General features: G+C 33.5%; 1 protein-coding gene across 2 annotated transcripts in view; it reads left to right on the top strand.

Moving 5' to 3' along the window:
- The window catches only part of GLCCI1 (glucocorticoid induced 1), a gene marked incomplete at both ends in the record, with an annotated part of 119386 nt that overhangs the window by 55202 nt on the left and 50232 nt on the right, over positions 1–13952 (top strand). For both annotated transcript variants that reach the window (XM_079711581.1, XM_079711580.1), the window contains one exon: positions 8599–8685. In XM_079711581.1, coding sequence (XP_079567707.1) covers positions 8599–8685 — 87 coding nt within the window. The remainder of the gene's footprint in view (positions 1–8598; positions 8686–13952) is intronic.

Here is a 13952-nt window from a genome sequence, read left to right as displayed (position 1 = left end):
ATTATACATTTGTCTAAACCCATAGAACACACAACACCAAGAGTGAACCCTAATGTAAACTATGGACTCTGGTGATAATGATGTGTCAGTGTAGGTTCATCAGTTGTAACAAACGTACCACTCTGGTGGGGGATGGCTGTGCATGTGTCGGGGTGAGGGATATATGGGAAATCTCTGTAATGTCCTCTCAGTTTGGCTATGAACCAAAAATTGCTCTATTTAAAAACAGTCGTAAAAACAAGTGTGTAGTCCTGTGCAGTAGGACTGTTTTCTGTTTATTTCACTCAGAGAAGAAGCATTTGTCACCCAGGAAACCAGAGCTAGGAGGATGGGCCCGGGGGTTGGAGAAGAAGCTTCACGGGCTGGACTTTGGATGATTCTGAGAGGTGAAAATTAAAAAATGGCTTCTTCCACCTATAGGTATCCTTCCCATATAGAGGGGACTTTTTTTAGCCAAACACCTTTCTGTCAGCAGTCTTAGAGATAGACTTTGGTTCTGCATTACTCAAGTATATGAAAGGTTCATTTTCTCTTCCCTGGTAGTTTAAATGGAGGCAGCTAGAAAGGAAGAATCCCCTTAAGTATGGTGGCTGAAGAGCAAGCTATTTTATACAATACCAATTACTGAAGATTACACTTCTTTCCAAGCTGTCTGTGGAGGATGTTAATACACATAAAATGAGTGTTCTGGGGTCATATCAGTAAGAAAAAGAAAAGCAGGTTTTTAAAAAAGTATTTGTGTGTGTATTGTATATTTGAGTTTTGAAATGCTAATTGCATTGTACATTGAGTAAAGGAGTACAGAATGTAATATTTTCCAAATTTATTTGACCATGGAATTCTTCTTCATATATTTTTCACTAATACCCAGGAACTAATACCCAGTGTTATAAGTAGCACCACTCATAAAATTCTACTCTAGATTAATGGACAGAATAACAGGCCAGTTGGAAGGAATCACTTGCTGATATGAAAGAAAAGAACTTTTGCTACTCTGTGGTGGTGTTTTCCTAATTTAAATGGTAAAACATTTCTCAAATACTCAGATTTAACAAACTGGATACAAATTAATTCATCCTCTGTAACTTCACAAGCTTGAGCTTTAAATAGATTTGAAGACCAAGTAGCCATCTTTGGTTTTGCTTTGACTAAAATAATTTGTTTAAAATCAATGATTACATCAAGCCTCTTAGATAGCCTCATCAACCAGAGGGCAGAGAGCAGAAGCAAGAAGAAATACAATCCTGCAGCCTGTGGAACAAAAACCATATTCACAGAAAGACAGACAAGATGAAAAGGCAGAGGACTATGTACCAGATGAGGGAACAAGATAAAACCCCAGAAAAACAACTAAATGAAGTGGAGATAGGCAACCTTCCAGAAAAAGAATTCAGAATAATGATAGTGAAGGTGATCCAGGACCTCGGAAAAAGAATGGAGGCAAAGATCGAGAAGATGCAAGAAATGTTTAACAAAGACCTAGAAGAATTAAAGAACAAACAGAGATGAACAATAAAATAACTGAAATGAAAACTAAACTAGAAGGAATCAATAGCAGAATAACTGAGGCAGAAGAATGGATAAGTGACCTGGAATACAGAATGGTGGAATTCACTGCTGCAGAACAGAATAAAAAAAAAGAATGAAAAGAAATGAAGACAGCCTAAGAGACCTCTGGGACAACATTAAACACAACAACATTTGCATTATAGGGGTCCCAGAAAGAAAACAGAGAAAGGACCAGAGAAAATATTTGTAGAGATTGTAGTCAAAAATTTCCCTAACATGGGAAAGGAAATAGCCACCTAAGTCCAGGAAGCTCAGAGAGTCCCATACAGGATAAGCCCAAGGAGAAACGTGCTGACACACATAGTAATCAAATTGACAAAAATTAAAGACAAACAAAAATTATTGAAAGCAGCAAGGGAAAATGACAAATAATGTACAAGGGAACTCCCATAAGGTTAACAGCTGTTTTCTAAGCAGAAACTCTACAAACCAGAAGGGAGTGGCATGATATACTTAAAGTGATGGCAGGGAAGAACTACAATGAAGATTACTCTACCAGGCAAGGATCTCATTCAGATTCGATGGAGACATCAAAAGCTTTACAGACAAGCAAAAGCTAAGAGAATTCAGCACCTACAGACAAGCAAAAGCTAAGAGAATTCAGCACCACCAAACCAGCTCTAAAACAAATGCTAAAGGAACTTCTCTAAGTGGGAAACACAAGAGAAGAAAAGGATCTACAAAAACAAACCCAAAACAATTAAGAAAATGGTAATAGGAACATACATATCGATAATTACCTTAAACGTGAATGGATTAAATGCCCCAACCAAAACACACAGGCTTGCTGAATGGATACAAAAAGAAGACCCATCTATATGCTGTCTACAAGAGACCCACTTCAGACCTAGGGACACATACAGACTGAAAGTGAGGGGATGGAAAAAGATATTCCATGCAAATGGAAATCAAAAGAAACCTGGAGTAGCTATACTCATATCAGATAAAATAGACTTTAAAATAAAGAATGTTACAAGAGACAAGGAAGGACACTACATAATGATCAAGGGATCAATCCAAAAAGACAATATAACAATTATAAATATATATGCACCCAGCATAGGAGCACCTCAATACATAAGGCAACTGCTAACAGCTATAAAAGGGGAAATCGACAGTAACACAATAGTAGTTGGGGACTTTAACACCTCACTTACACCAATGGACAGATCATCCAAAATGAAAATAAATAAGGAAACAGAAGCTTTAAATGACACAATAGACCAGATAGATTTAATTGATATTTATAGGACATTCCATCCAAAAACCGCAGATTACACTTTCCTCTCAAGTGTGCATGGAACATTCTCCAGGGTAGATCACATCTTGGGTCACAAATCAAGCCTCAGTAAATTTAAGAAAATTGAAATCATATCCAGCATCTTTTCTGACCACAACACTATGAGATTAGAAATGAATTACAGGGGAAAAAACGTAAAAAACAAACACATGGAGGCTAAACAATATGTTACTAAATAACCAAGAGATCACTGAAGAAGTCAAGGAGGAAATCAAAAAATACCTAGAGACAAATGACAATGAAAACACGACGATGCAAAACCTATGGGATGCAGCAAAAGCAGTTCTAAGAGGGAAGTTTATAGCTATACAAGCCTACCTCAAGAAACAAGAAAAATCTCAAGTAAACAATCTAACCTTACACCTAAAGGAACTAGAGAAAGAAGAACAAACAAAACCCAAAGTTAGCAGAAGGAAAGAAATCATAAAGATCAGAGCAGAATTCAATGCAATAGAAACAAAGAAAACAGTAGCAAAGATCAATAAAACTAAAAGGTGGTTCTTTGAGAAGATAACCAAAATTGATAAGCCATTAGCCAGACTCATCAAGAAAAAGAGGGAGATGACTCAAATCAATCAAATTAGAAATGAAAAAGGAGAAGTTACAACAGACACCGCAGAAATACAAAGCATCCTAAGAGACGACTACAAGCAACTCTATGCCAATAAAATGGACGACCTGGAAGAAATGGATAAATCCTTAGAAAGGTATAACCTTCCAAGACTGAACCAGGAAGAAACAAAATATGAACAGGCCAATAACAAGTAATGAGATTGAAACTGTGATTAAAAATCTTCCAACAAACAAAAGTCCAGGACCAGATGGCTTCACAGGTGAATTCTGTCAAACATTTAGAGAAGAGCTAACAACCATCCTTCTCAAACTCTTCCAAAAATTGCAGAGGAAGGAACACTCGCAAACTCATTCTATGAGGCCACCATCACCCTGATACCAAAACCAGACAAAGACACTACAAAAAAAAGAAAATTACAGAACAATATCACTGATGAATATAGATGGAAAAACCCTCAACAAAATACTAGCAAACAGAATCCAAGAACACATTAAAAGGATCATACACCATGATTAAGGGGATTTATCCCAGGGATGTAAAGATTCTTCAATATAGGCAAATCAATCAATGTGATAAACCATATTAACAAATTGAAGATTAAAAACCATATGATCATCTCAGTAGATGCAGAAAAAACTTTTGACACAATTCAATACCCATTTATGATAAAAACTCCAGAAACTGGGCATAGAGAGAACCTATCTCAACATAATAAAGGCCATATACAACAAACCCACAGCAAACATCATTCTCAATGGTGAAAAACTGAAAGCATTTCCTCTAAGATCAGGAATGAGACAAGGATGTCCACTCTCACCACCACTCTCAACACTATTATTCAACATAGTTTTGGAAGTCCTAGCCATGGCAATCAGAGAAGAAAAAGAAATAAAAGGAATACAAATTGGAAAAGAAAAAGTAAAACTGTCACTGTTTGTAGATGACATGATACTATACACAGAGGATCCTAAAAATGCCACCAGGAAATTGCTAGAGCTAATCAATGAATTTGGTAAAGTTGCAGGATACAAAATTAATGCACAGAAGTCTCTTGCATTCCTATACACTAATGATGAAAAATCTGAAAGAGAAATTATTGAAACACTCCCATTTACCATTGCAACAAAAAGAATAAAATACCTAGGAATAAACCTACCTAGGGAAACAAAAGACCTATATGCAGAAAACTATAAGACACTGATGAAAGAAATTAAAGATTATACCAACAGATCGAGAGATATACCATGTTCTTGGATTGGAAGAATCAATATTGTGAAATGACTCTACTACCCAAAGCAATCTACAGATTCAATGCAATCCCTATCAAATTACCAATGGCATTTTTTACAGAACTAGAACAAATTGTCTTAAAATTTGTATGGAGACACAAAAGACCCCGAACAGCCAAAGCAGTCTTGAGGGGAAAAAACGGAGCTGGAGGAATCAGACTTCCTGACTTCAGACTATACTACAAAGCTACAGTAATCAAGACAATATGGTACTGGCACAAAAACAGAAACATAGATCAATGGAAGAAGACAGAAAGCCCAGAGATAAACCCACGCACCTATGGTCAACTAATCTATGACAAAGGAGGCAAGGATATACAATGGAGAAGGGACAGTCTCTTCAATAAGTGGTGCTGGGAAAACTGGACAGCTACATATAGAAGAATGAAATTAGAACACTCCCTAACACCATACACAAAAATAAACTCAAAATGGATTAGAGACATAAATGTAAGGCCGGACACTATAAAACTCTTAGAGGAAAACATAGGCAGAACACTCTTTGACATAAATCACAGCAAGGTCTTTTTTGATCCATCTCCTAGAATAATGGAAATAAAAACAAAAATAAACAAATGGGACCTAATGAAACTCCAAAGCTTTTTCACAGCAAAGGAAACCATAAACAAGACGAAAAGACAACCCTCAGAATGGGAGAAAGTATTTGCAAACGAATCAATGGACAAAGGATTAATCTCCAAAATATATAAACGGGTCATGCAGCTCAATATTAAAGAAACAAACAACCCAATCCAAAAATGGGCAGAAGACCTAAATAGACATTTCTCCAAAGAAGACATACAGATGTCCAAGAAGCACATGAAAAGCTGCTCAACATCACTAATTATTAGAGAAATGCAAATCAAAACTACAATGAGGTATCACTTCACACCAGTTAGAATGGGCATCATCAGAAAATCTACAAACAACAAGTGCTGGATAGGGTGTGGAGAAAAGGGAACCCTCATGCACTGTTGGTCAGAATGTAAATTGATACAGCCACTATGGAGAAAAGTATGGAGGTTCCTTAAAAAAGTAAAAGTAGAATTACCATATGATCCAGCAATCCCACTACTGGGCATATACCCTGAGAAAACCATAATTCAAAAAGACACATGCACCCCAATGTTCATTGCAGCACTATTTACAATAACCAGGTCATGGAAGCAACCGAAATGCCCATTGACAGACGAATGGGTAAAGAAGTTGTGGCACATATATACAATGGAATATTACTGAGCCATAAAAAAAGAAAGAAATTGAGTCATTTGTTGAGATGTGGATGGATCTAGAGACTGTCGTACAGAGTGAAGTAAGTCAGAAAGAGAAAAACAAACATCGTATATTAACGCATGTATGTGGAACCTAGAAAAATGGTACAGATGACCTGGATGTAGAGAACAAGCGTATGGACACCAAGGGGGGAAAACCACGGTGGGGTGGGGATGGTGGTGTGCTGAATTGGACAATTAGGATTGACATGTATACATTAATGTGTATAAAATTGATGACTAATAAAAAAAATTAAAATCAATGATTAAGTGTATAAAACACTGTTCTCAATAGAACTTTATGCAGTGGTGGAAATGTGCTGTATCTGTGCTGTTCTATATGGCAGCCCATAGCCTCTAGCCACATGTGGTTATTGAGTATTTGAAACGTGCTAATGAGATTAAAGAACCGAATTTTTTGTTTTATTTTATTTTCATTAATTTAAATTTAAATTATTACATGTGGCTAATAGCTTTTGTTTTGGACAATGCAGTCTTTAGAATATAATTATATATATGTGCAATTAAAATGAAATTTTTCTTTGGGGAGTATTTTTTGGAAAAGTTGAAACTATGATGAATATACTTAAACAATTTATATGCATGTAATTTTATAGCCACAAGACTGAGAGGATTCTTCCAGTGGTTTTGTACTTTTAAAAAAACTATATTTTACTAGATAGATTTCAGGAACATAAATATTCTTTTGTAGTTAGTTTTTATGTATTTCTTTTGTATAACCAATACTACATTCTGAAATAATCAAATAGGTTTTCACATTCAATTTTAAAAAAAGAATGACAATAGGAAGAAAGAAGATACTCTGAAATGAGAGACCTCAGATTTAGTTTCATTTGCCATTGGTGTGCTTGGCAGTATTAAGGCATTTGCAGAATTTTTGTGGCTACTGATTTAACTCTAAGTTGGAGATACAGTTTATGTAAATTTCCTTTGAAAAAGTTAGAGCCATACAAAATGAAAATAGTGTTATAAATGTTTTTGTTAATTATGGAACATGCCAGAAATTTTATTCATTTTCTGTGAATATGCTTTTGAGTTTTAAACATTGTGATCCTTAATCATTTGATTTTTGATGAGAGCAATGCCTCTGCTTGGTAGAAAGGTAAAAGTATTAAGGGATATAAATTCTCAAAATAAAAGTTTGACTAAAACAAAGTCATAATTGAATAATTTTAGCATAAATTATTAAAGATATGACTACTTGGGGGATTATTTTCAGAGTAGTTTTTCTTATCTAGGACTGAGATTAGGAAAATTTAATAACTAAATAATTATTTGCAAGCAGTTTATATATTAATACCTCTTATCTTTGCAATTACCAACTGAATAAAATATTTTACTCAGTATTATGACTAGTTTCACTTTAGTATTTGAACTGTTTAAGCAGTTTATGTGTATTTTTATTCAACTAGCATTCAATTGTTATTGGTTTTATTTTGCAGCATCATTACTTTTAAGAGGTGGTAATTATTTAAAACTTTGTCCACAAGCATTTTGAATTGTATAGAACTGATGGCTTCTTCATAAGTTGTGTATTATGTAAAGTCACAGGTGCAGCCTCAATATGAATGATGAACTTTTCTGTATGTAATAAAAATAATTTTTGAAGCAATATATATTTATATTGGGTTGGCCAAAAAGTTCGTTTGGGTTTTTTCCCTAAGATGTTACAGAAAAACCCCAATGAACTTTTTGGCTAACCCAGTATTTATATATGATAATCATTACCCTATATCTGTCTTAAAATAGTGGTTTTAACTTTCCCTAAGTTGCATTACACTAAGAGTCTTCTCATATATTAAGGATGGTAGTTCAATATTTTAAAATTTTTAATACAACTACTAAATGATCTTACTATTTGGCACTTAGTGTTTTGTGTTATGTTTGGATGTAGTGTCTGTTATAGGTTAAATCACTGAAAATGAAGTTTTAGGTAAAAGCAATTCTGTTTTATGCCATGTAACTCAGGTTTTCTTTAAGATGCATTGTTTTAAATTACAGTCAGTTTAGCTTAATCTTGTTTATCTTTATAATAACTTTTTCTATTTTTATAGTAACTTTATATTTTTATATAAAGATGCTTGATGTTTTTCAAAAAAGGATACTATTATTAACACACTCTTTCCTGAGTATAGAAAGAGTAGTACATTCAACCCTTTACCTAACTAAATATTTGACATGTAGGTCATCTGTAACCCCACTGCTTCTAAACACGTTCTGTTAATCTTACTTCTCTTTAGTAAACATAACATTTCATAATTAGTTTGCCTATTCTCTTTAAAAACACCAATATGCATATTTCACAATTCTCTTTGAATTTGATAAATTTAATGTTGATGTAAACAACCAAATGTTTTGAGTAACATTACTCAGAGACATCGTAGATTGATCATATCTAATTCAGAATAATAAACATTTCACAGGGTCATGAAAATCTTAGCTTTTAAGGCATTCTAGTATTCAGTATAACCCTTTAATTGGTATGTGCTAAGATTTTGAAATATGTTTGATTTGCTGTGAAATTAAGGATAGAGGCAAAATTCTTTATTTTTTATTTTACTTATTTTTTTAAAGACACCTAGCTGTTGGGTAGAAGAAGGCACAGAAAAGAGATCACATCAGCGTTCTGCATCATGGGGGAGTGCTGATCAACTAAAAGAGGTAAGTCACTTCTGTTTTCAGTCTATGTCCTGCTTTGGTCCTAGCAAATTATCTTAACTATTTCCTGAATATAATGATACTTCCTATATTTGTGATAAACTTACCTCTCTCAGAGTTTTAAGGGTTGCCTTCCACATTTTGGTGAACAATTCTGAGTTTACATTATTTGTGCCTTTCATATTCTTTATAAATATTTCTTACGTACCCACTCAGCTTTTGCCTTTCCAGAATGAAGTCTGATTTTATGTAATTTTGTCTTGTTTATTTGTTATATTTTGTTCCCACTTCAGCTTTCTTATTCTTGAGTTACTGCCACTAGAACTATAGATCACAATATTTACAAAGGTAGGATAGTGTTTTCTGCTTCTTATAATTTTTTAATGATATCCAGCATATTGTCGCCCTTTGAGACCCGATAGTACAGTGGAATCCATGTCTTTGAGAAACAGTTATTATAACCTATTTCCTTATTATGAATAACCCAAATTATGATAATTTTATGTATTAATATATTTTTTGATTATTTTTCTGTAGTGTTATCTTTTATCCATCTAAATTCTTATTTACTTGCTTTTATAAAATTACAGAAACTTAGAGTTGGAAGGTCATCTAGTCCATCTCCTATATAAACACTCCTTAGAAAACATTCATCTAGTCTATTACAGTCATTCTCAGTGAGAAAAGCTTATCACTTTGCAAGAAAACCAAACCAGTTCTGTTTGTTGCCACTTAAGTTGTTAGTTTATTTTGTACTATATTGAACTCAAAATTATACCCCTAAGTTTTGACTCTGCCCTCTGTATCAATATTGAATAAGTCTAATTTAAATATTTGAAAGGCTTGCAATATGTCATTTTCCTCCAGGGTAAACACTGACATTTCTCTCAAATATATTTCATATGCCATAGTATCCATACCTCTTAGTATCCTTTTCATATACTATAGGTTGTCAGTATTTCTCATATACTGTGGTGTCTGGACTGAATAGATATAGTAGTCTATTAGCATGATTTTGCCTGTGATTGTATTACATTTTTAGGAACTTCTTTATATTATTGATGTACAGAACTCTTCAGCTCCTATCTATGCACACAAACACATACGCACAAAATCAGTTTTTCCCAACAGCAACAAAAAACAAAGGAAGCTGAGTCTAATATATCTAGTCTAAAATAGGTACATATCTATGCATAGAATATTGAGTAATACTGAATAAAAAGTAAATTTGCTCTTTTATCTTAGAGGTAAATACAATCTCAAAGTTATAGCCAAGATTAGGTATAGTTGAACTTTGGACTACAGCAATACATGATATACACTATTAAAAAAGGAATGGCTGACATGACTGAGTGAGAGATTTAATTACTTTCCTCACAAAGCAATCATAAAGCTGGACAAAACTGTCAAAATAAATTCATCACTCTGGAAATCAACCAAATAAATTGAGAAACTTTATTCATGAAAAGTACTGAACTCAGGGTAAGAATCTTAGTTGCAAACAAATAGGGAGGACCAATGGCTAGTCTGAGATTGTGGTCTAATTTGTGACAAGCAACAGACTCATGGAGTAGCAGGATTTTATAGAGAGTTCTAGGAGGTAAGACAATCTTGGGGGCTTGATAAGTTCACCACATATCACAGGTTGATTGGAGGCTGTAGATAGGCACAGCAGAATATCAAGTGGGCCCACTCACCCACGTATCACTGGTTAGTGGAGCCTAAGAATATCTGGAAAGGAGATCAAACAGGCCTAGTGGTAATAAAATCTGAGGCCAACTTTTAAAAGGCCCAAACTTTGAATGCACTCCTCATTTCACACACAAATCCTCATTCAAATACACACAGATCCTGAGAGTGGAAGCTTTACTGGATTGAGATGTTTGAGTAAAATCTCTGAATAGTTTTTGGCTAAACACTAAGGTGACACTGGAGACCAGCTTAAAAAGGTCTTAAAAAGCCAGTCGTAGAAAGAAAAATGAGGGGGGGGAAATGGAGTAGAGATATCAGCAATCACACATGGTGGGGAAAACAGACTTTCAGTCCATCAGCCACCCTCAGAGAAAATCAGAATCTAGAGTTGCTCCAATATATTATCTAAAATGTACAACATTCAACAAAAAATTTAGAGATATGCAAAGAAACAAGAAAGGATGACCCACGGTTAAGGAAAAAAAAAAAACAGTCAATAGAAACTGTATCTAAGTGTCTCCATATGTTGGATTTAGCAGACTAAAACATCAAAGCAGCTATTATAAGTGTGTTCAGAGAACTAAAGAAAACCATGTTTAAAGCATCAAAGGGAAGTAGGACCACAGTGACACAATGAATAAAGAATTTCCACATAGATGTAATTATTATAAAAAAATATACAAACAGAAACTGTAGCATTAAAAAGTATAGTAATTAAAAAAAATACACTAGATGAGCTTGATAGAAGATTTAAAATGGCAGAAGCATCAGTGAATTTGAATATAGGTCAGGAGAATTTATATACTCTGAAAGAGCAAAGGGAAAAAGATTGAAGAAAAGTCAAGCCTCAGAGGCCTGTGGGGAAACATTACATTCATACATATACATATAATGGGGGACTGAGGGGAGGAGAGGGGAGTTAAAAAATATTTGAAGAGATGATGGCAGAAAACTTTCCAGATCTGATGAAACACAATCTATATAGATTCAAGAAGCTCAACAAACCCCAAGTAGGAAAACACACAGAGCGGCACATAGACACATCATAGTTAAACTGTTGAAAGCTAAAGGAAAAGAGAAAATCTTGAAGCTGGAAGAAGAAAATGACTCATTACACATAGGAGACCAATAATACCTTTAACAACTGGTATTTTTCATCAGAAACAGTGGAAACCATAAAGCATGACATATTCAAAATGCTAAAAGAAAAATATCAACCAAGGATTCTATATTCAGAAAACCCAGTCTTTTAAAATAAAGGTGAAATAAAGTATTCCTGGATAAACAAAGATTGAGAGACTTTCCTGCTACTAGACTGTCTTACAAGAAATACTGAAGGTATTCACTCCATTTTAATTCAAATCAATAGGAAGAATTGAAGAGTGTTGGCAAATATGTGGGTAAATATAAAACAGTCTATAGATAGATTTTTCTCATTTTTCTAAGATTATATAAAACAATAATTCTAACACTGTTGTGTTGGGTTTATAACATATACATTTAATATATATGAAAATAATAACACAAAAGAGAACAAGGGAAAAGACATTTTGGAATATAGTTTCTCTTTTACTGGAATTAAATATTATTTTGAAGTAGATTATAATAAATTAGAATTCATGTTATAATCCCTACAGCAGTTGCTAACAAAATAACTGTAAGAATAGAAAATAAAAAGTATCAGAAATGGATTAGAAAGATACAATAAAAAATATTTATCACAAAAGAAAGCAGTATAGGAGGAAGAGAGAAATAAAAAAGGTGTGACAAATAGAAAAATAGCAAAATGGCAGGAATAAATCCAATTATTTAAATAATTACATTAAATGTGAATCGAGTGAACATTCTATTCAAAAGGCAGAGATTGTCAAACTGGATAAAAAAGCAACACTCAGCTATATGTTGTCTATAAGAAACACATGTTAGATTCAAAGACACCAACAGGCTGAAAGTAAAAAGATGGGGAAAGATACACAATGAAAACAGTAATGATAAGGAAACATCAAGACAAAATAGACTTTAAGACAAGAAGTATTACTGAAGACAAATAGAGACATTTCATAATGATTAAAAGGTCAATACATTCAGGAAGATATAGCAGTCAAAAATTGTATGTACATCTAACAACAGTCTCAAAATGCATGAAGCAAAACTGTGGAAGGAGAAATTCAGTTTCTCTCATTGGGGATTTCAATACCTTACTCTTAATACTTGAAAGAACTACTAAGTAGGTAGAAATCAGCAAGGAGATAGAGGAGTTCAACAGTATCATCAGTCCGTTTGACCTAACTGACATACATAGAAAACTCTACCCACTGACTGCAGAATACACATTCTTTTCAAACACGTGTGAAACATTTTCTGGGTGAGACTATATACTGGGCCATAAAACAACTCTCAGTAGGTTACAAAGGATTGAAGTCGTATAACAGAAAGAAATCTTTAACAAACCCAAATATTTGTCAATTAAAGAACACTTAGCTAATACCACAAGGGAAATTTTAAATATTTAAATAAATGAAAGCAAAAAGACAACTTAGAATTTATGTGTACAGGTAAAGCAATACTTCAAGGAAAACTTATACCTTAAGTGCGTATATAAGAAAAAGAGAAAATTCTCAAATCAGTACTTTAAGCTTCCATCTTAAGAAACCAGACAAAGTAGAGCAAAGCAGAGCAAAAGCAAGCAGAGGAAGGAAATGATAAAGAATATAGCAAAAAACAATGAAACAGAAAAATGCTGGAAAAAAGCCAATGAAACTAAAAGTTGGTTCCTTGAAAAGATCAACAAGGTGGACAAACCTTTAGCTAGACTGACCAAGAAAAAAAAAGACACAAATTACTAAAATCAGCAGTGAAAGGGGTGACATTACTACCAACCTTACATAACTTAAAAGTCTTATAATGGAATATTATAATCAAATTTATGTCATCAATTTAGAAAATAAGACAAAATGGATAAAATTCCTGCAAGACACAAATAACTAGAAACAAATTACCAAGACTGATTTAAGAACAAATAGAAAATATGAGAAGACTTGTAACAAGTAAATAAATTGAATGAGGAATTTAAAATCTTCCCACAAAGAAAATCCCAGGATTGGATTTGGTGAATTCTATCAAATATTGAAAGAAGAAACAACGTTAATTGTTCACAAACTCTTTCAGAAAATAGAAGGGAGCACTTACCAATTCATTTTATAAGTCCAGAGTTATCTGATTTCAAAGGCAGGCAAAGACATTAACATTTCAGATCAATATCTCTCTTGAACGTAGATGCAAAAATCCTTAACAAAATATTAGCAAACCAAATCCAGCAACTTATATTATAAAGGATTATACACCAAAAGCAAATGCAACTTGTTCCAGAAATGCAAAGTTCTTCTAAGATCCAAAATTCAATTAATGTAATAAACACTGTATTAATAAAATAAACAAAACTGCATAATTATCTCAGTAGAGTCACAGAAAGCATTTGCCAAAGTGCAGCATCCATTCATGATAAAAATCTCTAAACAAACCAGGAATAAAAAAGAATTTGCTCTGCCTGTTAAAGAGCATTTATGAAAAACGTAAAG

Source organism: Hyperoodon ampullatus, assembly GCF_949752795.1.
Source record: "Hyperoodon ampullatus genome assembly, chromosome: 9".
In the NCBI taxonomy this organism is placed as follows: Eukaryota; Metazoa; Chordata; class Mammalia; order Artiodactyla; family Ziphiidae; genus Hyperoodon; species Hyperoodon ampullatus.
The sequence above is the reverse complement of the archived record's forward strand: the minus strand, read 5'-3'. Positions and strand labels throughout refer to the sequence as shown.